This window comes from Schistocerca nitens, chromosome 1 (assembly GCF_023898315.1).
Source record: "Schistocerca nitens isolate TAMUIC-IGC-003100 chromosome 1, iqSchNite1.1, whole genome shotgun sequence".
In the NCBI taxonomy this organism is placed as follows: domain Eukaryota; kingdom Metazoa; phylum Arthropoda; class Insecta; order Orthoptera; family Acrididae; genus Schistocerca; species Schistocerca nitens.
Window position 1 is genome coordinate 434,031,024 of NC_064614.1, and position 27,127 is coordinate 434,058,150.

The 27,127-nt window shown below is 45.4% G+C and overlaps 1 protein-coding gene across 1 annotated transcript in view; it reads left to right on the forward strand.

The window, feature by feature from the left end:
- Nucleotides 1-27,127, forward strand: part of LOC126252411 (sodium channel protein Nach-like) — a 197,728-nt gene that overhangs the window by 41,150 nt on the left and 129,451 nt on the right. The window contains 4 exon segments of the mRNA XM_049953336.1: nucleotides 5,940-6,085; nucleotides 7,519-7,537; nucleotides 9,598-9,711; nucleotides 24,133-24,418. Of these exon segments, the coding sequence (XP_049809293.1) occupies nucleotides 5,940-6,085; nucleotides 7,519-7,537; nucleotides 9,598-9,711; nucleotides 24,133-24,418 (565 nt within the window).

The window sequence follows — 27,127 nt, forward strand, 5'->3', positions numbered from 1 at the left end:
GTCAGTGGCATCAACAGGTCCCTTGTAGATGACTGAACCAATCATCGACAAATTTGAAATAGGAGAGAATGCCTAACGCTGTAGGTGAGAAACAGTTGAACTTTTCTTCTAGAGAGTTAATGAAAAGGTCAGCAAGGATACCAGCTAACCTGTGACTATCTTGTCAGCTTATGTAATTATCTCAAAATTTGTACGTTTATTTGGTAATTCGACCTTATATGCTGCCATTCATGAACAGCATGAAAGGGTTTTTTTTTCCAACAGGGTACCTTTCACCCACATACCGTGTTGTATCCCAGCGTGCTCTACACAGTGTCGACACGTTGCCTTGGCCTGCTCGATCACCAGATCTGTCTCCAATCGAACACATATGGGACATCATCGGACGATAACTCCAGCGCCATCCACCACCAGCAGTAACTGTAACGGCCAAGTGCAACGGGCATGGAATTCCATCCCACAAACTGACGTCCGCACGTGGACAACACTAGGCACGCACGTTTGTACGCTTGCATTCAATACTCTGGAAGCTACACTGGTTATTAACGTACCAGCATTTTATATTTGCAATGCCTTATCTCGCGCTTGCGTGAACCTCTGGCCTTACAATGTTAACCACTTAAATATGTCACCCAGACAAATGCATTCCCGAATTTTCATTACTCTGCGTTAATTATTTTTAGGTGTTGCGATTTTTCCCCTCAGTGTATAATAAAGGCGATGATGATCAGTGATCACTTCAGTAGGGATGCACAGCCCGCCCGAACTCTTATGGGAATTGCTGAAATGCCGCGAGTATTGGGGTAATGGGTAAGGGGCACTATATCAGTAGTGTGTGGTAAGAGGGTTAGTTGCCCTCTGTAGTTAAAAAAATGAGTTAATGACTCAACGATGAACTTGAACAAGCGTCATGGAACGGCTGCCTTGAACAAACAGAACGCACAATAACGGACAAAATGAGATAACAAGAAGCTGGCACAGTGGTCAACGTATCCGGCTAGGAAGCAGGGGACTCGGGTCAACCGAAAGAACAGACACCACATAAATATTTATTAAACACTTTATTTAAAATAAATACTTTACACAATAAATTTAAATACTGCGCATCAAATACAAAATATAAACTAAAGAAATAATGGTTTTACGCTTTACCTAGTCCATCGAATCGTATCATTTAAACACATTATTAAACGGTCGTAAAAAAACTTTTTGTTCAAAACCTCTTTCAATGAACCGCTTTAAATCATCGGCGCACCCTTAATGGTGATACATTTATTGAACATGCCCCTCAGAAGGAAACTGGACATAACTGCGTCACTATGTACGTTATGCTGCATGCCTGTGAAGTAGAGTGTGACTTTCTCTCTTGAAACACTGACCACCAGGTGTATTTCGTGTGGACCGCACACGAGATCTTTGACATGGTCGCAGCCATCGTCACACGTCACCCAGCAACACACCTAACAGAAATTTCAGCTCAAAAAGGATCAGCATGAATAAGAGTGGGACATCGTGACTGGATCGAACTGATCCAGCATCAGCTGGTTCGTGGTCGATACTCCCTTGTTGTCTCTGTGCAGAATGTTACTGCGTTATGCTTTACAATACGAGTCGCAAGGAGTGAGGTACCTTAGTCCCCAGGAACTCGTCGCTCCAGGTGTCACGATGAGCCACTCCTCTCACATGTCCTTCTGGAAGCCACGGCTCTTCCGCACCACAAAGTGCTGCTGGAGATGACTACCATTCGTAGAGCGACCATTTTTCCTATTATGGAAACACTTTCTCCCTGAATCGGCCGGCCGCGGTAGCCGAGCGGTTCTAGGCGCTTCAGTCCGGAACCGCGCTGCTGCTACGGTCAGCAGGTTCGAATTCTGCCTTAGGCATGGATGTGTGTGATGTCCTTAGATTAGTTAGGTTTAAGTAGTTCTAAGTTCTAGGGGACTGTTGGCCTCAGATGTTACGTCCCATAGTGCTCAGAGTCATTGGAGCCATTTGGAACCCTGAATATGTTGTGTCCGTATCCGACATACAGTTACAACGCGGAAGCGCTGTAACAAGTATGTCCGAAAAGGCCGCTCGCAGAATGGGGCGGGGGGGGGGGGGGGTGGGGGTGGAGGGGAATCGTGGTGCTCGGTTCCTGCTGGAGCTGGGAAGAACATGGGGTAAAAGGTTTTTGGTATAGCCCGAACCAGCGGCCATTTGTATAACCATTCGAACATATATTAAACAAGGTTTGAACGACGAACCGGAGCTGACGCCCAAGTAAATTGTACGAATCGATTGTCTCCATTTTCAAAAAAATTTGATTAGGCTGAAATTAATGCCCAGATAATGGCACTATTTGTATGTGCACCGTTGAGATTTAACGTGCAGAAACAGTCGCCCTCGGTCGGATTTTACGTACAAAATCAGCCGCCCGGAAGTCCTGACTGGAGCGAGTCTGATTGTTTGGTTTTGTTCCCTCGGCGTATCGGACCTTGGTCTAAGATAAGTGTCAACATTTGAAAAAATTTTGCTTCGTCTTGATTTAACGTGCAAAAAACGCGTTGTTCTGGGAAGTTTCCCAAACGCACCAATTCTGTACCTTAAACTTTTACGAATAGGTTCAGAATTTGAAAGAAAGTTGGTAAACTGGTAAAGAGAATATGATTTTTTTCGGCGATTAATTATCCATTGTCGAGATACGATGGTTTAAGGTTTTCTTGGGAAGTTTTTGAAGCGCGCCACTTCCATATTATCTATTGTGACAAAATATGAGTATCCAGGCGAAATGGCCTACTTCTGTGGATGTTTAGACCTGTTCGTATACGCCATTTAGTCCAGAGCCCAAGCTACTCCTACCACGTTTCCACCGACGGGCGATCAGTAACAACCAAAATGTTTCACAGTGGAAGAAAGAACCCAGTTACCGTCACATCACCGAAGTTAAGCGCTGTCGGACTGGGCTGGTTCTTGGATGGGTGACCACCGGTCTGCCGATCGCTGTTGGCAAGCGAGGTGTACTCAGCCATTGTGAGGCAAACTGAGGAGCTACTTGATTGAGAAGTAGCGGCCCCGGTCTCGTTGACTGACAAACGGCGGGGGAGCGGTTTGCTGACCACATGCCTCTCCGTATCCTCATCCAGTGACGCCTATGGGCTAAGGATGACACGGCGGCCGGTCGGTTCCGTTGGGCCTTCCAAGGCCTGTTCGGACGGAGAGAGAGAGAGAGAGAGAGAGAGGAAGAAAGAACAGTGATGACAGCCTCGCGGCGGAGTTTTATCCTTGGGCGCTCTCAGTGAATCTGTCGTTCCATGAAACGTCACATTGCTTACAGAGCAATGCGCACGTACTTCTGCCGTATTTAGACGGTTTACAGAATTTCAGACGAGTGAGTTTGCCTCTTGAGAACACTCCCCACTCAGCTGTCATCATTAATCTTTCACGCCATTGTGCTCGAAATAAAAAACGAGAGGTAAGAAGGGCGTATGTCACATCATCAGATAAAATAGTCTATAAGCCTTTCTGCTCAAGTAGCTCTCAAATTGTTCAGGACAGAACTGAAATAGCTGTTTGTTTCTTAGGGATACCGTACTCCTTCACAGAGGAACAGAAGGCACATACAATCTCGAGGCGCACATAAATGAAAAAACGGTCGGAGGGAGAACAACTCATTGTCTGAAAAACACTATGTGGGCGACGATGTGCGCTTTTTTTTTCACTAGAACGTTCAGACCAAATACCAAAGAAGATTAATCGCGCCTATGTTCTTCACCGTAGATTTCAATTTCTGTTGCTATACTCTCGAACATCAGTTCTGTGGACCGGAGAAAGCTCATCTCAAAACCAGTAAGCCCTCGGTGCAGATTGTGATATTTGGTTCTTCCACTACGAGAAATCAGGAAGTATTTTCCACCGAATATTTTGGTACAGTAGCATTCGAAGTTCTTGAGCACCTACCTTAGGAACTGATAGTTAACACTGCTTTGTTTCCTCAAATAAAAACTCGACTGAAAATTAGAGGTTTTGCAAAAGTCGTAAAGGCCCCGCAGATGCAATGTTATAAATGTGCTCAGCTTCCCGAAAACATTCGGTAAATTTACTTTAGTGCGTGCCGTAGTAGTATCGAGAGGTGCACAGAGAGCAGCGCAAAAGAAACTAAAATAATTCACCTCTTATTACAAAAATGTCTTTCAGTATTTCTACAAGGCAACAGAGCTTGTGCCAGGACATATGAAAACAGGATTTGCTTTAGTATTCAGTCAGCGACTGTACTGTGAGGGGAGGAGAGCGGATCAGGCCCTTAAGTATTGTTCGCGCAGGGAGCGTGGAGACGAAACTGTGCTAATGCCAGCACAAACAGACACATTTAGTCATTCTTCCCGAGCTCCATAAGCGACTGCAATGAGAAAAACTCTAAAATTTGATACCATAGTAAGAACCCTCTGACATTCTCTTCATTGATTTTAGATTATGTATGTGGATGTACGTACTCTTATCACTCCTACTCTCCGCAGTATTTCCTTTGTCAGTGGTGGAATGATTTACGGGCAGGTCGATGTTCGTACAGTTTCCCTTATCCCTGAATTCCTATTATTTTACCTTTACGTCCAGCTGTATCTACATCTCCATACATACACCGTAAGCCACTGTACGATCCAGGGTGGAGAGTACCACGTACTAGTCATTCCCTGTTCTGGCCCACTCGTAAACAAAGCGAGAAAAAATGACCATCTATACACCTCCCTATGAGCTCTAATTTCTCTTATCTTGCCCTCAAGGTCCTTGCGCAAAATGTACGTCGGCGGCAGTAGACCCGTTGTCGTCAGCCGCAAGTGTTGGTTCTCTAAATATTCTCAATAGTGTCACGTGAAAAGAATGTTGTCTTTTCTCCAGGCATTCCCATGTCTTTTCAAGCATCTTCATAATACTGACGTGTTCGTTGAACTTACCGATAACAAATCTAGCAGCGCACTAGACACACTGCAGTTCTATAAGCGGGGTCCTTTATAAATGAGCTATACTTTTCTAGAACTTTCCCAACAAACCGACCACTCGCTTCCTTACTAGCGACCGAGTTTCATTTCATATCGCTTTGCAAGGTTACGCCTAGATATTTAAACGACGTGACTGTGTCATGCAGCACAGCACTAGTACCGTATTCGAACATTACAGGGTACATTCTCATACTCATCTGCCTTAACGTACATTTTTCTACATTTAGAGTAAGCCTCCATTCATCACACCACATAGAAATCCATCCTGTATCCTCCAACTTTCTCAGCGACGGGGCTTTCCAATATACTACGGCGTAAGCAAACAGTTGGAGATTGCGGCTCGTTCTGTCCGTCATATTACTTATGTTACGCGATGTGTACGTGGAGGGAAGCAAATTATTTCTTGCAGCGTCCCTCAGTGTAGATTGTCGAGCATTCATGTGCTGACTGGAGGAATCCGTAGCTACTCATGCAATTCCCATTTAAATTTTTAACCCTTCCTCTCCTACAGTTCGGCAGAGTTAAGAATCTGACGAAGAAAATGCAAGAATCATACAGCATGTACTTCCCTAACTTACCATCTTTGAAGATGAAATAAATCTGTGGCAGTTTCATTTTAAAACGCTATGGCAGGGTCCCTCTAAATGCGCTGCGGTCATAATTGATTTCAGTGAATGAATGCCGTTTCTGTATATCACCGTATCTTCCTGCCATTTTCATTTTGTTGAAGACTAACTTGTTACATAACATTTAAATAACTTGCATAGATGAAGTCCAATGGAACAGAAGTATTGTCATAACATTTAGCAGATACTGTATTTACTTAGTGATTCTTACTTGTAAGTGTAGGAAACAAAGAGACGAGAAGCAATAATGCCGATCTCGATTCATAGCCGTAGACACGAAAACTGTCGCCGGCAACCCCACAGAGAGGAGAGGAAAGACTGCTTGTGACTGTGGCAGGTGGCGCCCACGTGCGAAGACTTGCTGGTTCGCTGCTCGTGGCAGGGCCGCCTCCACAACTGCTCGCAGCTGTTCAAGACCAGGAAGACCATGGAGGGCTTCTGCTGCGCGTTCAACTACGTGCGCGGCAGCGACGACTTCATCAGGTGACCCTATTTCTCACGCAGTAAAACTCGCCAATCAGACATAGTAGTAATACTAGCCGAATAAAGAGAAGGATGAGTCAGCTGAACACGGTCCCATCTACTGTAACATCAAACAGTATTTAATTTGTGTACTTAAATCACTGAAACCATTTTAAATTCGTCTGTGCACCTACAAGAAAATGCTTATTTTTGTCACAAAAATATTTCGGTATACGTGTGTAAAATATCATCAGTGGTTTGTAAGGGAACATATTCTCAGTTTTACTTGCTTTCTAGATCTAAAACAGTTTGTTTTGAAACTTGTCGGTTTTGATTACGGTATGTTGCGTCCGATTTTCACTCGCCTCAGGAAATGCCGTCTGCTTTCATATAAATACGAGTATACCGTTTCTTGTAGTTGCACAGACGGATGTAAATTACCTCTCAATAATCTTAAAGCAGCTACCTACAATGTAGCCACAAAAATGAATATTCTTATTTTTAAAGTCTAGCAATGTCAAAATGCACGCCTAAACACCAGTCACCATGAGTTAGAAATTTTTCGTGTACCTCCTCAGCCGTAAGTAATAAAAGCTATCAGAACACAAATTGTTTCCTGTATGCCCGCTTATAACTCGTTAGTTTAGGTAGTTAATACAGTTAGAACAAGAAGTCTGCCGTTCTTAATAAAAGTGGTTTCGGCGTAATGATTAAAGCCAGTTAAGTAACATAAAAATTCGCCACTTTAAACTACATTCAAGAGTTCATTTTGCTTTATAAACTTTTACACTTACCTCATTTCTGTGAAACTACCGTTCTGAATTCTGAGCGACAGACAAAAATATGTCGACAAAATGCTAATATCAACAGTAGGCATAAATGTGCGACAATCCAGTCATTTTGTTTGATTACTGTGTGACATTTCTGTCCGCGGCGAATGAAGTTCGCCATTTATTTTTTTAGCATATTAATTAACTCAGAAGTCTGAAACTTCCTTGCAGATTAAAACTGTGGTCCGCACCGACACTCGAACTCGGGACATTTGCCTTTCGTGGGCAAGTGCTCTACCATCTGAGCTAACCAAGCTTGGGTAGCTGCGGTAGCTACCGCAGCTGCCCAAGCTTGGTTAGCTCAGATGATGCCGGCACGGTAGCTCAGCGTGTTCGGTCAGAGGGGTAGCTGCCCTCTGTAATAAAAGAACCTGAGTTAATGGATCAACGACGAACTGAAACAGGTGTCTTGCGACATCCGCTCCGAGCAGATGCAACGTACGAAAATCAGCAAAATGAGATTTTAAAAAAAGATGGTAGAGCACTTGCCCGCGAAAGGCAAAGGTCCCGAGTTCGAGTCTCGGTCCGTCACACAGTTTTAATCTGCCAGGAAGTTTCATATCAGCGCACACTCCGCTGCAGAATATGAATCTCATTTTGGGAACTCCGAAGTTTGACCATCAGGAATTGAGATTATTCAAATGTAAATGCCAGTCAAAGTTTTAACCAGCTCAACTTCTGTATCTGTGTTGTTAGCAGTTATAGGAAACGTGGAGAGCGCAGCATACACCAAACAAAAAACTCAAATATTTTTATGTCATCAGCACTTCTTACTATGCATTATCACACGCTCAAACTACGTAAATTAATTTAGGGGGTTAATGATGTTTTACCATCTTCGTTTACCACCATGTTTAAGTTCGTTAATACGTCCCACACTTTTCGGAGAAACACAAGCATTCAACAAGACGGTTTTAATATAGTTCGTCTTTTTCAGTATTTCTCTTTAATTTCCCCTTTTTACAGCATACACATCTGAGCAATCAGGACAAGTGGCAAGCGTTTAAGTGAATTCTACGCGTGAGATTCGTGTTTGCAGAGTCAGTACACTGTTTTCTGTTGTGCGGTAAAGCAGTAGCTGCAAAGTTAATTTTACCTTCCTCTATATCTTACCCAGAAGAAGCGATATTGTTATCGAACATCCTACCTGTTAAGCGCAATGAAAAGCTTGCTGTTACCCACTGTCGTTGTTGAGATAAAAGTTTTCTGAGTCTGGTACCGCTTCGCTGTGTAAAAAAACTGCACTGGAGACACCAACGTTTCGGTCACGGTTACAGTGGGCAGTAGACCCTGAAGAAGGCCACTGTAACCGCGTTCGAAACGTTCGTTTCTCCAGTATAGTTTTTTTCATTATCACTCAAAAGAACTTTAATGTCAACTGACACTGCCCGCGGACGTCTAAGCAGTTATAGTTTCACTAATGACAAAAACTTATAATCGGCGAAAGACACCCAACTTATCGATATGTAAGATGCGCCGACTACTTTCAGTTTTAGAAAATGACAACACACCCATCCGTTTCCGAAATAGATATGAGTGCGAGGGGCGTTCAATAAGTAACGCAACACATTTTTTCGATTGAAAAAAATGCAGAATTTGTTGTGGGATATTCCCGCTTGAGCTGCTGTAGTTACATGAAGTTCCGATTCGTGGCAGCGCTATACGTAGCCTTCAAAATGGCGTCTGTAACGAAGCAGAGCAGAGAACTCATTGAGTTTCTTTTGGTGGAAAACCAGAGCATCGCAGAAACTCATAGGCGCTTGCAGAATGTCTACGGAGACCCATCAGTGAACAAAGCACGGTGAATCGTTGGACGAGGCGTCTGCCAACATTGCAACGCGGTCGCGCAAACGTGTCCTATCTCCTGCGTACCAGCCGACCACACACAGCTGTGACTGCTGCAATGCTGGAACGTGCGGACACTCTCATGCGAGATGACCGACGGATCACAATCAAACACCTCGCTGCTCAACTGGACATCTCTGTTGGTAGTTCTGACACACTCATCCATCAGCTGTGGTACTCAAAGGTGTGTGGCCGCTGGGTACCTCGCCTCCAAACCGAGGACTGTGAAGAGCAACGAGTTTGGCCCAACGAAGGATGCATTCCACATGGATGCTGGGGAGGTTACTGATTCAGCAAGACGTTGCCCCCGACGTCGACCACTACAGTGGTGCCACGAGGGCATACACGCCCTCTCAGTAAGGTGCCGTAAGGCCGTCGCGTTTGAACGGAGATTGTGTTGAGAAATACGGTTTTGTAGCCAAGAGAGTGAGGAATAAAAAAATTTCTCGCATTACTTATCGAACGCCCCTAGTATAAAGATGGGAGTTTAAAACAATATACCAGTAGCGGATGTGTACTGGGTCATCACGTCACTGTGTAGGCCCGACGAACATAGTGAAAACTAAGGTGCCGTAAAATAATTTTATTGTTATTCAACTGTTGTATGTTCCTAAATAGATTTCGAGATATTGCACGAGATATGGTAATAAAAATGATCTTATACAAGATTGAATCTATATCGTAATATCAAGTTTTCCGATTTAGGTAGCACAAATAACACAAAAGTTCCCTCAGAACGCATTCTGTCTGTTATTGCCTTCCGCCACTTCCTCCTCCTCGCCCGTCCGATCGCATTATGTACATCTTCTGTTCTGTTGCAGCCCAGAGGATATACAAAGATACCAAAGAGACAGAGAGGACGACCCAGGGATTACAGTGGACTCACCCGGCTACGAAATGGGACTAACAGTTCTCGTGAACGACAACTACTCCGACTATTTCTACCCACTGATTTCGTCATCCGGCACAAAGGTAATGCTTACTTCCTGCCAACACACCTCTTGCATAGCCATAATGAAATTTTCTGACAAGTTAAAACTGTATTTCGGATCAGGATTTGAGAATGCACGAGTGATTTACGTTGGAATTTTTCTTACCGTCCTCGGAAACTCTCCTTCGATCGTTACTGCCATAGCACACCCGGGAGAGAGGATACTGCGCAGAATGGCTTATTTACAGCCTAAGGATGCTTCTGACTAGTGGTGTCAATGTCCTGATTTTAGCGGGATGTCAAACGGTTCAAATGGCTGTAAGCACTATGGGACTTAACATCTGAGGTCAGCAGTCCCGCCGGCGGCTGTGGCCGAGCGGTTCTAGGCGCTTCAGTCTGGTTTTTACGGGCGTTATGAACCGTCCCGACGTTTGGGCACTCCTATCAATTCCAGATGTAATGCACGTTTACTTCAAAAACAGCCGAGTACACTGAAGTTACGAATTGAGTTTCTGAACTTGCCTATGGCATTAACCATAAAAGTGCGGCACGAGGGCGCGATCAGCCGATGAAGTAAAGGAACGGATTCAGCAAACATTCGAACTTTACGTTTCCTAAACACTCAGCCGCGTGGTTTCCGTTACTGTATTACTGCCACCAAGTCGCTGATTCATAAACAGTGTTTCAACTTCTCCCCTCTTTCGCGCCAATTAGTAGTAGATAATGTTGTACCTTGAAATCAGTTTCAGACTTTCGCCTCCCATCAGCCCAATATTAGAAGTTTAATATATTTTATTATTCCATTTTTAAATGTAGCATTCACTTGTTGTGTGCTGCAGTGCCAAACGCGGAAAAGTGCTCCAAGCTACAACATGATCGTGTACCGGGTGGTTGTTATTAAACTGGCAGTGTTCGGAGTGCTGCAGTGGGGGCTGTATACATCGCAGGACGCTGTAACTTCGAAGGTATATTCATTAATCGACGCGCTTGCGGAATACGCTAAAACAAATAATAGTTCCATTTCTCATCACCAGGTGAAAGAATGGCGCTGTAAGCAATCAATGTGGTGTGGATGCAGGAAAAGGGGACGAACGATCAAACACGTAACGGTGGTTCTGGCGCTTTTATTAGGAGATGGTCACAAGTTACAACATGTCTTCAATATCATCTCTAGACTCAGCAACATGCTGTACCCGTAAGACAATGGTCGACTGTTGCTATCAGAATATCCAGCAATGTATCGTATGCTTTCATTCATATCAGGCAAAGTCCGGATAAATCCCTGATAAATACGATCTTTCACATATCGCCACAGCCAGAAGTCACATGGATTTAGGTTGGGAAAAGGCCACACGTCGTGAATTTGCTGAGAGATTATGCGGTCATAAGGGTAGGTTTCTCACGCCAAATCTTTCACCTGGCCTACGACATGTCGTATCGCTCCATCTTGTACGAAACTAGTGGTGTGCAAACAGATGCGTTCTTGTAAAGATCGCGCCACATGTTGCATACTGACATCCTTATAAATTGCAGATCTCACTGTAAACCTAACAGGCCTGCGGTAAAACAACTTTACCAGCGGTGCACGGTCTTTCTCCTCAACACCAATTGCATTTCGTATAGAAAACTTCAACCGTCTTAATCCATTACACAAAACGTCACTTTAAAAGATGAATCAATATGTGATGTGAGGCGACATGCAGCATACTGACTTCGAAGCAGGAAACGCTGCACATTCTGTCTGTTTACAGCGCCATAATTTCAAGTGATGTAAGAAAGTGGAAGTGTTATTTTTTCAGCATACTCCATAAGCGCACCGATTAATGATGTCCCAGCATCCTGGGATGTGTACAGCCCTCACTGCAGCACTCTGAACATCTTCAGTTTAGTTATAAGCCCATGCTACGTAGGAAAAAATGTTCTATCGAAATTTAAGAGTTGCAGTCAAGGAAATCTTGTCTGTACTGTATTTCATAGTATTATCTCGGCATTATTGCTCTGCTTTATACCAATAAACAGGGAGGAAAATAAGACTGAGTAATATTTTATCAAAAACTAGTTACAATTTAAAAACATTTTGAGATAGAACTTACTGAAAACTAACAAAAATTATGAAGATATTAAAAAATATTTTTATTTGCAGATATCACATATTTCATCGTAGAAGACCTTTTTCTGTTTCAACTAACGAACAGTACAAGATCGACAAAGTTTGGCTTGGCTGTCCACAAGTTATACCATTAGCTATAAAATATACTTCTAGTGTGGTTCTTTCCGCCATGTCCAAAAGACCAGACACCATTTTTGATCCTGCAGCCACTATGAATCAAGACAGAGGACTCAAATACATTACAGGGATGAGAAAAATGCTGCGAGCAATGAGGATAATGGGCAAGAGGCACTACATAATTAGTGTGTAGGATAAGTTGAGAATGTGGGTCTGGTGAGATAGGATAGTCTGCACTTTCGATGGTGTAATGGTCAGCGCATCAGCCTGGTAAACAGGAAACCCAGGTTCGAGTCCTGGTCTCGCACAGATTTTGAACTTTCCCAATTGATGTAAATCAGTGCCCACTGGCAGCTAATGTCTTTCACTACTCTGTGTCTTGATTCATCGTGGTTGTAGGATCTAAAATGGTGTCTGTTCTTTCGGAAATTTGAGCCCACATGAGTAAAGTGTTGTTATACTGTTTTTTGTTATTAAGATTGGGAGTTCTGTTCAGTTGGTACTTTGCACAGAAACGTGAGATGTGCGAAATTTTGATAACAATTATTTGTAATGTAACTTGGCAAACTGTAGACAAATTTTCAAATTTTGTTAAGCGTTACCTGGGATTCTTTTGTGGGAGTATTCTCAGAAGACCGATCCTTCAACAGCCATTCATGTCGTGGAAGGAAAAGCTCGTCACGTCCGCCTGTGTGGCCATGTGAAAACCGGCCTCAAAGGGCCCATGGTGTCGTAAATGCCTCTGACCACAAGGTTCCGGATCAGAAGCAAAGGCTGTCGACGGAGCATGCTCTACCTTGGCGCCAAAAGTTTGCTGGTGACCGTCTAAATGCAAGTGGACAAATCACTGGCTGGCACTGTGATTGTGGATGTTCTCCTTACTATAAAAGGGGCCTCTAACTTCATTGCAAATAGGTGACAATTGGCTTTGTTCCAGCATGTCATCTGCGGAGATTTATTTCTCGTTCAACCGCCAGTTATTATAAACATTAATAACACTTGGATAAGGTGGCGACTCCCGACTGGCTAACGCTACCATTGGCTGGGTGAGCCTATTCTGAGACGAAGGTTATAAAAGACGTTGGTTACTGCGATCCTGAAAGGTGTAGCTGTGCAGTGACAAAATCAGATTTGAGTAATGCTCACTGGTGAGGTACAGCACATCTAACACTTTTCCCACTCGATTCTTCCCCTGAACCATCCTTTGTGGCGTAATTAATTCTTCAGGGAAGGGATTAGTGAAGGACAGAACTCAAATATTAACACCCATGCAATGGTGTCGCTGCCTTAAGTGAATAACATATAGCTGACATATTATGCATCTTGGGTGATAAGGATTTTTATGTGTAAGCACCAAAAGCAATTGTAGATTAGTTAAGACGACTTCCAAGCATTGACTTCCAGGTTTTTATCCGGTGGTGACAGCGTTTTAGCACTCCCTGTTGATGTAGCGCGCCTTCTATATGCAGACAGTTGTCTGTGTTCGTTGTGCGATAGGACACAGAGGTACAGTTTGCATTCTTTGGATTCAGAATAGCGGTGCTACGTGTCCAAAGATGACGCAATACCACTATCGCTTTCCGAGCCAGAGGTAGTGTCATAAAGGCCCCAACACTTCCGTTTTTTTCATCGTGAACCGTGGCCACAACTGGCAGGAAGAAGAAAGGGTGGAAGGCGGCACCTTAGTTAACCCAAACTTATTAGGAAATTGAGGAGTAGACAGAGCCTACATAAAACGCTATCATTAAAATATTCGTATATTAAACAAAGAACATTTATATTGCTGAAAAATGATTTCACTGGAGGAAATCTGACCTTTCAGAGTGTGGCTCAACCAAAATTAACATGTGAAAGGAATGGGCTAGGGTTTTAAGAACACGTTGTTCACCATTTGACAGACTTTCTTATCGTTTAAAAATAACTAAATATACTAAGAGAAACAATTCTGAGGTCAGCGACAAATGCTTTAAACAACAAGCAAAAAAAAAAAAAAAAAAATTCGATACCAGTAACATATATCAAATGAAACAGGGCCTTTTATCAAATTGTAACACTTTATAGACAAGCCCATAAAAATGGAAACCACTAATTTCAAATTACGACCAAGTATTATCATGTAAACCACAAGCTGTACATATTGTAACAAAGGGCACAGCTTAGGAGGCAGTAACGGGCGCAAATAAGTGAAACACAATTTTCCATGATGTTTGATAAGAACGTTACAAGGTTGCCCAACTGGGTTGTGTGTGTGAAATCTTATGGGACTTAACTGCTCAGGTCATCAGTCCCTAAGCTTAATCACTACTTAACCTAAATTATGCTAAGGACAAACGCACACACCCATGCCCGTGAGAGGACTCGAACCTCCGCCGGGACCAGCCGCACAGTCCATGACTGCAGCGCCACAGACCGCTCGGCTAATCCCGCGCGGCCCAACTGGGTTGACTCGACATTTAATTAACCATGAAACTAAGGTGCAACGGCCTGAATTTTAGAATTTAAAAAAGGTATAAATATTAAATGTCAGGGGGAGGCACTGCCTGTATATCTACATTGAGAAACCAATTCTGGCACTGTAGTTGAACGTGAAACTGAATGAGTGGAAAAAAATTAATATTCGGCGCTGCGGCCTTCCCCCCCCCCCCCTCCCCCCCCCCCCCTCAATCGCCCACACACCCCTCAAAGTTCAGTGTCAAGGAACTCTGCGCTGTGCAAGACCCATTGTAATATTATTGGGATTTCCGTCGTATGAAAGCTTGGAGTACCCTTGGAAAGGCATTCACCTATCTGTATATTAAATGATCAACCTATGAGATGAGACATATTCTTTGAAAGACATTTGTTTTATATAATTTACGTAACTGTAAAGATGCGCATCTAGCGCGGACGCTAATACATCGATTGCGCAGTCAAAGAAACATTTTAACAGAAGCTGAACTGACGTTCCGCTTCGATCTAAATGAAAGATGACAGTAAAAACTTTAGTAGATCTTCAGATTTTATCGTACTTCTGTTTGTAATGTGAAAACGTAAAGAAGGTCGACTTTAAGCTAGAAAAGTGAGCGTTCTTGCCAGCGTGCAGACAACATTATTAATTAATAAAATTCAAGTAATTTATGTTCGAAACTGTAAATCGGGAAGTTATTGTTATGAAGGTGTTGAACAGTGCAAGAATTGTCTTTAACGAAGGAGAAAAGTAATGACTGTAATTTGTGACAAAAACGTAAACCAAGAAGACAGCACAGGGCAGGCTGAAATCTGATCGCACCATACAGTTAGAAAAGTACTTACGTAAGTTATATTGTTTATAAATAAGCCCTAATTTGCTAGTGAGGATTGATGGAATATATTTAGTGTTTACCAGATTTCTTATTCTATTCTTTTCCTTTATTTCTTTTTTACCTCCATGTCATATTGTTTTTGTAAATATCAAACAGCCTTTACTACAGCAGAGAATACTGCGGCATCCTGGTCGTGTACAGAAGGCCGCCCCTTGTCTTCTATACAACTCATAGCTGCCCCATTTATTAATTATTTCATTTGCAAATGCAATTTTTTTTACTGTTCATTGTTAAAGGTCCCTTAGGTAATTATAAAATTACGTAAAGAAATCCGGGTTGTTCTTTTCCAAATAATAGAAGTCTTTGCGTAATCAAAAACTAGCCTCCTTCTGACAACGATCAGGAGCCGACCAGAAGACGGACGTCTTCGACCGCTTTCGTGTCTCCTGTGGCAAAGCTTTGCCAAACTGGGAACACGACATTCCAGTATGAAACACGGATTTAAATTGAAAGAATTGAAATATATTTAACCTAATAATTTTTTTTTATCATACTAGACCATCACAGTTAACAACTCGCGTCTAGAATGTTCGACAGAGATAAATCCCATAAGCACCAGATTTATGCCACATAATGCAGATTATATACACTTTTCCTCTTCCGAAATCTGAGTGGTAACGCCAAACATAACTAACAGAACCCAACAGAACGATGACCTGACAAAATAAGAAGTAACTAAAAACAATCTGTTTACACCTATACACCACGCCTACGAAATAACAGTCAACTGTGGCTAAACCGAGCGCGAAGTGCCCTATGCCAGTGCCATTGCAGCCCCAGATATTAAAAGCAAAGGGTAGGCGTGGGGGGAACGCGACATTAAATAAACTACTAAACCAAAAGAATGATCAGTTAACAACCGCAGTAGCTTCTCATACCACTGAAAAAAAAGTGGACAAAGCTTCAAAAAATTAAACTTTTAAAAAACGGGTACCAAACTGGCATAGAATAACCGGCCGCTTAGGCTCTTAAAATGAGAAAAACTGCAGTTACATGAGAGAGTTACGAGATTACAATTACGCAAGTTAACAAGCGGTGACCTCCACTGATCGCTTAGGCCTTTAGAATGAGGAAAACAGGAGTTACGTGAAACAATAAATAGATTAGTATTACGTAAGTTAGCAAGTGGCGACCTCCTTGGTGAAGACGGCGTGGCGCGTAGGACAGCTGCAAAGGCACTATGACCCAAGGGCGCCATAAGGCGGTACAAAAGTGCGGGTGACGCTGGAACAGACTAATGGCGCTTCTGAATCCTGACCGCTACTGCACGCTCAACACTGCCGCACTTACGCCGCTCAGAGAGATGGATAACGCCGAGTGAACGTGTTACACACGCATGAAATGTGCAACTCAGCTCGGCTCCTCTCCGATTTACAAGGGCGGGACAGAGAGACACTTTTATGCTACCTTAAAAATATTCTGTCTTCGCTTTCAGACAAGAAGAGTCTTCCTCTGAGTCAAAATTCACACTAGACGAACAAGCAATAAGGGGTGTTCATTCCACAGCCACGAATCAGCAACCGTGCGCAACTAGATTACCACTCGATAAATTAATCAATTCAGGAATACTCGAGTGCGATCCACAATAAGGAAGGGTCTGAGCCCAGAAAGCAGTTGTGCACATATAAACTTCTCAGTACTCAAAGTTAGTATGCCTCTCCACAAATTACAGCCACGTGACGCCCTTCGACACCCAGAGAGGAGGACGTCGCCGCCCAAGCTCACTGCTCCCCCCAGCAACGCCTCGTAGGGTAGCCGCGCGGTCTTAGGCGCCTTGCCACGATTCGCGCTGCTCCCCCCCGTCGAAGGTTCGAGTCCTCCCTCGGGCATGGGTGTATGTGATGTCCTTACCCGTAAGTTAGTTTAAGTAGTGTGTAGGCCTAGGGACAGATGACCTCAGCAGTTTGGTCCCATAGGAACTAACCACAAATTTCCAAATTTCCAAAGCCTCGTTTCCTCGATCGCGGCGCCACCACCACACCTCTAGATGAACAGTGCACTCTATACCGTGACCGCGAAACCATGCGTATGAGGAGCGCAATTTGTAAAAGGAAAGGGAGCCGACGCTGTTGTATCTAAGAATTCACTGCAGATACACCATTTGATCAAAAGTATCCGGACACCCCCAAGAACATACGTTTTTCATATTAGATGCATTGTGCTGCCACCTACTGCCAGGTACTCCATATCATCGACCTCAGTAGTCATTAGACATTGTGAGAGAGCAGAATGCGGCACTCTGCGGAACTCACGGACGGACTTCGAACGTGGTCAGGTGATTGGGAGTCACTTGTGTCATACGTCTGTAAGCGAGATTTTCCCACACTTCTAAACATCCATAGGTCCACTGTTTCCGATGCAATAGTGAAGTGGAAAAGTGAAGGGACACGTACAGCACAAAAGCGTACAGGTCGACCTCGTCTGTTGACTGACAGAGACCGCCGACAGTTGAAGAGGGTCCTAATGTGTAATAGCCGGCCGAAGTGGCCGTGCGGTTAAAGGCGCTGCAGTCTGGAACCGCAAGACCGCTACGGTCGCAGGTTCGAATCCTGCCTCGGGCATGGATGTTTGTGATGTCCTTAGGTTAGTTAGGTTTAACTAGTTCTAAGTTCTAGGGGACTAATGACCTCAGCAGTTGAGTCCCATAGTGCTCAGAGCCATTTGAACCATTTGAACCTAATGTGTAATAGACAGACGTCTATCCACACCATCACACAGGGATTCCAAACTGCATTAGGATCCACTGCAAGTACTATGATAGTTAGGCTGGACTTAATAAAACTTGGATTTCATAGTCGAGCGGCTGCTCATAAGCCACACATCACGCTGGTAATTACCCAACGACGCCTCGCTTATTGTAAGGAGTGTAAACATTGAACGATTGAACAATGGAAAAACGTTGTGTGGAGTGACGAATCACGGTACACAATGTGGCGATCCGATGGCAGGGTGTGGGTATGGCGAATGACCGGTAAACATAATCTGCCAGCGTGTGTAGTGCCAATAGTAAAATTCGGAGGCGGTGGTGTTATGGTGTGGTCGTGTTTTTCATGGAGTGAGCTTGCACGCTTTGTTGTTTTGCGTGTCACTATCACAGCACAGGCCTACATTGATGTTAAAGCACATTCTTGCTTCCCACTGTTGAAGAGAAATTCGAGGATGGCGATAGCATCTTTCAACACGATCGAGCATAATGCACAGCCTGTGGTAGAGTGGTTACAAGACAATAACATCCGTGTAATGGGTTAGCCTGCACAGAGACCTGACCTGAATCCTATAGAGCACCTTTGGAATGTTTTGGAACGCCGACTTAGTGCCAGGTCTCACCGACCGACATCGATACCTCTCCTCAGTGCAGCACTCCGTGAAGAATGGGCTACCATCCTCCAAGAAACCTTCCAGCATCTGATGGACCGTATGCCTGCGAGAGTGGAAGTTGTCATCAAGGCTAAGGGTGGGCCAACACCGTATTAAATTCCAGTAGTACCGATGGAGGTCGCCACGAACTTGTAGCTCATTTTCAGCCAGGTGTCCGGATACTTTTGATCACATAGTGTGACTATTTGTGGTCATCTGACACATAAAGGAAAACACGTCTTTTTAATTAATCAGTAAATAAGTAATGGTTAATGAGTGCCAAACAATGGGGCTTTACCCCAGCAAATAAATTTAACGTCTACATTGGAGATACTTTTCGGGGAAACCTTTCTTTATGAACCACAAAGATCAGCGAGATCACTGCACTGATGAGAATTCAGTCAAAGCAGCAAATGTGCATGCTTGCGACATCTTCTGACCACACGGCCGATGTCGAATGTGATTTGCGGCACCATGCACGCTGCTAGAACACACCTGCTCGAAACAACTGCTCGCAGCGCGCTACAACGGTGGCACATTATAGCAGATATGTCTCTGTCGAACGTAATGAATAAAAAACTATAACGAGACTCCAGGTGGCAAGTGCTTGAAGCCGAATGCGAAAACCGTTGGCGTCTTCCTATCGTGCAAAGTCTGATGTCCGAACTTCCGAGAAAGGGGGTGAGGAGGCCACGTCCCAGAGTCTTATGCTCGATACTCAGTAAGATTTCCACCTCGAAAACAGGCCTCCTGCCAAGTACTGAAGAAGGCATCGGCCAAGTTCTGCCTGCTGAGACTCAGAAAGCAGATAATACCATCGTTCCTCAAGGGTTTCCCGTCCGACCTTGGCTCCAACCGACACAAAGGAGAACATTTGCTGTATCAGGGCGCCTCTATGAAGGAAGGGGAGCCGTTCAAATTTTCTGCGGGTTCTAACATTTCCACCAGTTTGGATAAACAGCTAAGTTCTCTCACAATGATCATGTCAGATTCCGGGATACTATTCTGCAGTATGTATGGAATCTGTCTATGATAGTCGTTTACTTTCCAGTTTTCACTGAGAGGGAAACCTGCTTGTAAAGTTATGTATACATCGAAATAAAATTAATGTTAACGAATGAAATACACCGCAGTGTTAATTGTAATGAGAGAATCAGTATTCTGTAGGAATATAAATCTGTATTTAATGTACTGGGCCCTGTTTCTTTATTATTAGCACTCGTGTGAGCTCTCATATAAGCGTTTTGGCATGTGGCGACGCTGACTTCAACTGTAATGTCATAAAAACAGCGCGTTGCCATTTTGGACAGATATCGGGAAGGCTGTTTCGACTCAGATTCCAAGCAACCATGTCCACATGATTAATTTCACCTATGGGCGTCCATTAAGAAGAAGAATGCAAAACATCCAGTATCGTGGTGTGTGAATAATGTGAACAAAGAAACACTTGAAACTTAACCCGGATGAATATTGTCGGATTCTCTTTACCAAAGATCCCAGGAGTTGTGTGAAGCCTGATGAGAGACGAAGAAGATGCCACCAGTTATCAGCACACCCCTTAGGCAAGCAGTTCCACAGGTTCAGCAGGACGGCGGCTGAGAGATGTTTCGGGGCGGTGTCTTACAACAATGCTGGACTCCTCTTGTCCTCGAGGCTAAATGTAGTACTGAGAGAAGATTCTCCAACAAATTGTCAAGAGCTCTTACGAATATCTTTGAAGACGATGAGGAATTTCGAGAGCACACAGCCGCAAGCACCCCCCCCCCCCCCTTCCGCCGTGTACACCATCTTCACATATTTATGAGCTCACACAAGGGCCGCCACCGAAAACTAGGAAAGGCTTGAGCAGCAGCACTTCGTGATCAACAATCCAAGGATGTTACAACACATGGCGTGAAGCAACACGGTATTGTGTGGTACCCCGTAGCAGATCTGCATTTCTCATATGTGCACAGACATGCATTGTCTGTGTGAATTTAGATTTTCCCGCCGTATGATGATTCTGAACACTTCTTGTGTATTCAGCCGGATGATGTCGTCTAGATGGTGTGCTATCTCGTTGCAGTCGTGAAGTAATCCTCATCAGCGTCTTCTGCTGGGCGCCGACATATATTCCATACCTGTCGGCCAGTGGCCGACCAAGTTCACAGAAGAGTCAATTATTACCTACTAGCGGCCTAACCTGGCTTCGAATGGGTTGCGCTAAGTACCTACGGCCGGACACCTTGTCTGGTATTGTGGTAATAAATTATATACATACACTTTCCTCGTGAATCAGTCTATGTATTAGTGAAAACTTATCAAAATACGTACAGTAGTTCCTGAGATTAGCCTTCACATGAGCTATTGCTCAGTCGTTCTAGGCCGGACGGATCAACCGCCATGTCATCCTTAGCCAATGGAGTCAATATGATGCGAATGGAGGGGGATGGGATCAGCATTTCGCTCCCCCGGTCGTTGTCGGCTCTGCAGACCTTGGCTGCGCGGTTAGAGGCGCCGTGTCACTGACTGCGCGGCCCCTCCCGTCAGTGGTTCGAGTCCTCCCTTCGTGATGTTCTTAGCATAAGTTAGTTTAAGTTAGTTAAGTATTGTGTAAGTCTAGGGACCGATGACCTAAGCAGTTTGGTCCCTTAGAAATTCACACACATTTGAACATTTTCAGACATTGGAGCCGCTATTTCTCATGTAAGTAGCTCCTCATTTGCCACACGAGGCAGAATGGACAACGATCGAGAACCCCCAATAAAAGTACTGGGAATTCACTGGTCCTCTTGGCAGTCCGCCCTGCTGACTAGGCAGCTACAGAGCCTTCACATGAAAACAGCAAAATGTGGCAGAGCGCTGTAATTTACAATATGCAAAGAAATATTTACACTGGCGTGCAAAGTGTAAAGGTGAAAGTAACTCTGTTGTGATGTGTCGCTGCCAAATACTTAGCTCGATGAAACGTGGGCTATACATAGAATGAACTATCACAGTACAGTACAGGAGGCAACTTAAAGAAATACGGAATGAGAGGAACAGAAATTACTTATTCATGAAGAATAATTACTCTGAACTCACCGTGATTTATGATTGTTCCCTGGACATTGGAAAACAAATGACGTGGCTCTTCATAGCATGTGTAACCACTGCGGATGATAGCGCACGCTCTGCGACGTGCTCCAATGCTAGCTCTAAGGTTGGTACGGAGGTCTTGTGGTAGGGCGTTCCATTCCTCCACCACCGCGATTGACAAGTGCTGGGACCGAGCGAGGTGGCGCAGTGGTTAGACACTGGACTCGCATTCGGGAGGATGACGGTTCAATCCCACGTCCAGCCATCCTGAATTAGGTTTTCTGTGATTTCCCTAAATCGCTCCAGGCAAATGCCGGGATGGTTCCTATGAAAGGGCACGGCCGACTTCCTTCCCCATCCTTCCCTAATCCGATGAGACCGTTGACCTCGCTGTCTGGTCTCCTTCCCCAAACAACCCAACCCAACCCCAAGTGCTGGTGATTGCTGGAGCATGTGGGAGTGCTCCAGTACGTCTCCCCAACGCCACCTGCACTTATTCTATGGCATTCAGTCTGGGGAACGGGCAGCCCAATCGACTCATCGAATATCCTCTCTTTCCAAGGGCTCCTCCACCCGCGCATTGTGACGTGGTCGTGCATTGTCACCCGCAAAAATGAAGTCAGGGCTGAATGAGCCCCTGAAAAGACGAACGTGGGGAAGCAGTACAATTTCAGAATAATGATGACCGGTGAGTGTACCGTGTTCAAAGATTTGGCAGTCAGCACACCCACGCCACGTTACGCCTCCTCACAGCATAACACCTGGACCACCAAAATAAAAATGCTGGACGTAACATGACGAGAGATGGGGACATTGAACGCATCCACGAACATTGTACTCCTTAAGCATGAGCGTCTTTTCATGGATGCATTCGGTCGTGGTCGTCATGACAGCGACCGACCACATCAAACTGTGCAAGCTCTTCGGACGAGGGAATATGGACTGGTCTGTCGGTTCCCCCGACTTAAGTCTACGGAGCACGTGTGGAATGCGGTGAGGAAACGTACTGCAGCACATCCACACTCTCCAACGACCATCCAGCACTTGTCAATCGCGCTGGTCGAGGAGGGGAACGCCCTGCCAGAAGAACACCTTAGCAACCTTGTGGGCAGTATGGGAGCACATTGCAGAGAATGCGTCACCGTCTGTGGTGATCACACATGCTATTAAAAACCACGTCTCACCATTTGTAATGTCTAAATGTGTATGAGAGCATCATATATCGCGATGGCTTCATTAAAATTATTGTCTTTGAATAAAAGTGTTATTACTGTTCGTCTCACTGCCTATTTCTTTCAATTAGCTTCTGTACAAACTGTAGCAGCTTTTTCTATGCCTGATCCAAGTTTCATGTAGCTGTGCTACTTTTCTGTGACACGTCGTCTGAATGTTACTCTCGTCCTTAAGATTTGAACACCAGTGTATTTATTTATTTCAGCTTCATAAGCATAATATTTCTTTCACTGACCTAAGGCCACACATTGTAGTGTAACGACGTAAGTTTTGTATAAATGATTTTCTTTTGACATATGACCATGCACAGACTTCGTCACCAACGTCAGTTACAAAACACTTCAAAATTATTTAAACTCCTTTTAAAGTTGTCTCTGAATGGTTCTTGAACGAAACTGTAATTAAAACATCATCCTTTGAGTCGTATGCGCAGAATTACGTCACTCAGTCCAGTTGGTTTGCGCAAACTTTTTTCAATTTAGGTGTCGTTTGTTTCTTCTCAGACATTATATTAACGCAAGTTATCTGCTTTAATAAATATTAAAACCACATTGAATAAACTTTTAAGACTCAAACTCGCGATCAACGTTGTCAAAATTAATAATCTTGTCAAATAAATCAGTAATGCTTCTTCCTTAATGTAATTCTTCAAAAATAAATTCTCGGAACACGTATTTAAATTTTTGTAGTATACACTAGTTTATTATCTTCCTATATACTACATACAGACGTGAACCTGAGCCTTGACAAAATAGGACTGAACATTTACAACATGATTAAAGTTTCTATGACGTCATTGTTGTAGAAACATTACAAATTTTTATTTTTTCAGTTTTTAGAAGCACGACGCAACAACTCGGTTTCATGATCTTCTGTTGTTCTTTGGCTGTCGACCCGCGACGTATAGTGGCCAGCAATGTTCTCTCTGGTTCCGGCAGTGAAGATGCTGTCTCCGTTCGTTGCGCCGCCCTCTCCGTACATGAAACATAAAAATAAATACAAAACTTTAGATAATTCACAACCATTACAAATATTACAAAATACATAAACAAAACACTAAATGAAACTTATATTCACCTACAAACTGGGCTGACACTGGTGGATGGGTGACGCTTCAATTTCGCGTCCTACTACAACATGTTCACTGACATGGAGCTGAAGCACCACTTTTCCGGACATTTTACGTGTAGCGTGTGAGGTGGGTTTTGTACAGAGTGGTGCAGGTGAGGTGGCTGCATCGTGCGCAGGTGCTGGTGTTCAACCCGCGCGACTACCCGGACACGCCGAGCGGCAGCCTGACGGAGAAACTGGTGCCGGCGGGCGCCGAGGTGTTCCTGCGGCTGGGCGCCACCAGCACGTGGAGCACGGAGAGCGTGCGCGGCTACAGCCAGCAGCGGCGCGGCTGCCTCTTCCAGAGCGAGCTGGCCGACCTCTTCGCCGGCTACTACTCCTACAGTGACTGCCTCATGAACTGCCGCATCAGCAGCATCGCCGCGCTCTGCGACTGCGTGCCCTTCTACTTCCCTAGCAGGGGTCAGTGCCAGGCACCTCTACTGATCTTCCCACCACTGTTGTCCGGACACTGGATTGATGGGGCTCTCTGCGCAACTCTGCCCTGTGCGAGCCTCTTCATCTCTGCATAGCCACTGCAACCTGCACACATTTGAATATGTGTTGCTTGAGGCTTTCCCAACGGACACGTTGTATATATGGTTCTCGGGCGAGACGTCGGATGTCGTAGTGAAAACTCCACAATATTTCGTCAGCGCAACTGGCCGACATCTTCAGGTGCGACAAACACACTGCCAAGGCAAGACCAGAGCTCCCTATTTATGCCAGTCTTGGGCAGGAAGTGCGCATGCGTGGAGGCGCCAAATTCGATGGCCAATAGCGACGATATGAACCGATAGCTGGAAGGACACCAACACCACCTACAGGATGAAGAACCAAAGACTTCGGCGCACGCGCGGAGGCTGCCGCCGCTGCTCTGCGCTGTCATCGGCCGCCCCAGCGACCTCTGTCGGAATCCGCAACCAAAAGTGCGCGTCCACGTAGGCGCCTTGATTATCCTCCCGTTGTCAACAGAACGTGCCACTTTCCAACAAAATGGATACTCCGAACGGGAGATTCGCCGTGCCTTACAACCGAAGCGGGTTACCCAACATGAGGAAGTGGAAGAGGGCGAAGAACAAAGGGGAATGGTCATCTTGCCATACATCGGCGGTGTCTCTTCAAAAATAGGAAGATTATTGAAGAGGCATAAAGTTAAATGTGTCTTTCGTCCGCCGGCAAAACTCAGAGCTCTCTTGGGCTCATCTAAGGACAGCCTTGGCCTAAGAAGACCCGGTGTTTACGAGATTCCTTGTAGCTGCGGCATGTCGTACATCGGACAAACTTGTCGCACTGAACACCGACGCTACACTCGTCTGGAGCAACCAGAGAAGTCTGCAGTACAGGCCATTCTATGAATTACCGACTTACAAAAATTCTCGCATCAACGAGTTCGTACTGGGACAGTGTTATTAAGGAAGTGGAAATACACTCCTGGAAATGGAAAAAAGAACACATTGACACCGGTGTGTCAGACCCACCATACTTGCTCCGGACACTGCGAGAGGGCTGTACAAGCAATGATCACACGCACGGCACAGCGGACACACCAGGAACCGCGGTGTTGGCCGTCGAATGGCGCTAGCTGCGCAGCATTTGTGCACCGCCGCCGTCAGTGTCAGCCAGTTTGCCGTGGCATACGGAGCTCCATCGCAGTCTTTAACACTGGTAGCATGCCGCGACAGCGTGGACGTGAACCGTATGTGTAGTTGACGGACTTTGAGCGAGGGCGTATAGTGGGCATGCGGGAGGCCGGGTGGACGTACCGCCGAATTGCTCAACACGTGGGGCGTGAGGTCTCCACAGTACATCGATGTTGTCGCCAGTGGTCGGCGGAAGGTGCACGTGCCCGTCGACCTGGGACCGGACCGCAGCGACGGACGGATGCACGCCAAGACCGTAGGATCCTACGCAGTGCCGTAGGGGACCGCACCGCCACTTCCCAGCAAATTAGGGACACTGTTGCTCCTGGGGTATCGGCGAGGACCATTCGCAACCGTCTCCATGAAGCTGGGCTACGGTCCCGCACACCGTTAGGCCGTCTTCCGCTCACGCCCCAACATCGTGCAGCCCGCCTCCAGTGGTGTCGCGACAGGCGTGAATGGAGGGACGAATGGAGACGTGTCGTCTTCAGCGATGAGAGTCGCTTCTGCCTTGGTGCCAATGATGGTCGTATGCGTGTTTGGCGCCGTGCAGGTGAGCGCCACAATCAGGACTGCATACGACCGAGGCACACAGGGCCAACACCCGGCATCATGGTGTGGGGAGCGATCTCCTACACTGGCCGTACACCACTGGTGATCGTCGAGGGGACACTGAATAGTGCACGGTACATCCAAACCGTCATCGCACCCATCGTTCTACCATTCCTAGACCGGCAAGGGAACTTGCTGTTCCAACAGGACAATGCACGTCCGCATGTATCCCGTGCCACCCAACGTGCTCTAGAAGGTGTAAATCAACTACCCTGGCCAGCACGATCTCCGGATCTGTCCCCCATTGAGCATGTTTGGTACTGGATGAAGCGTCGTCTCACGCGATCTGCACGTCCAGCACGAACGCTGGTCCAACTGAGGCGCCAGGTGGAAATGGCATGGCAAGCCGTTCCACAGGACTACATCCAGCATCTCTACGATCGTCTCCATGGGAGAATAGCAGCCTGCATTGCTGCGAAAGGTGGATATACACTGTACTAGTGCCGACATTGTGCATGCTCTGTTGCCTGTGTCTATGTGCCTGTGGTTCTGTCAGTGTGGTCATGTGATGTATCTGACCCCAGGAATGTGTCAATAAAGTTTCCCCTTCCTGGGACAATGAATTCACGGTGTTCTTATTTCAATTTCCAGGAGTGTACATAGCTCGACGAATCTTGTAAACAGAGACACGGGCTTTCAGCTTAGTACAGCTTGGGATCCAGCACTGGCCATATTGAAGTCGCTTCCAGCAGAGAGGAGTACTATTGGTCATAAAACGGATGACGATTCGCCACCAACATAAATACTCTGTTGACAACGGGAGGATAATCAAGGCGTCTACGAGGACGCGCGCTTTTGCTTGCGGCTTCCGACAGAGGTCGCTGGGGCGGCCGATGGCAGCGCAGAGCAGCGGCGGCAGACTCCGCGCGTGCGCCGA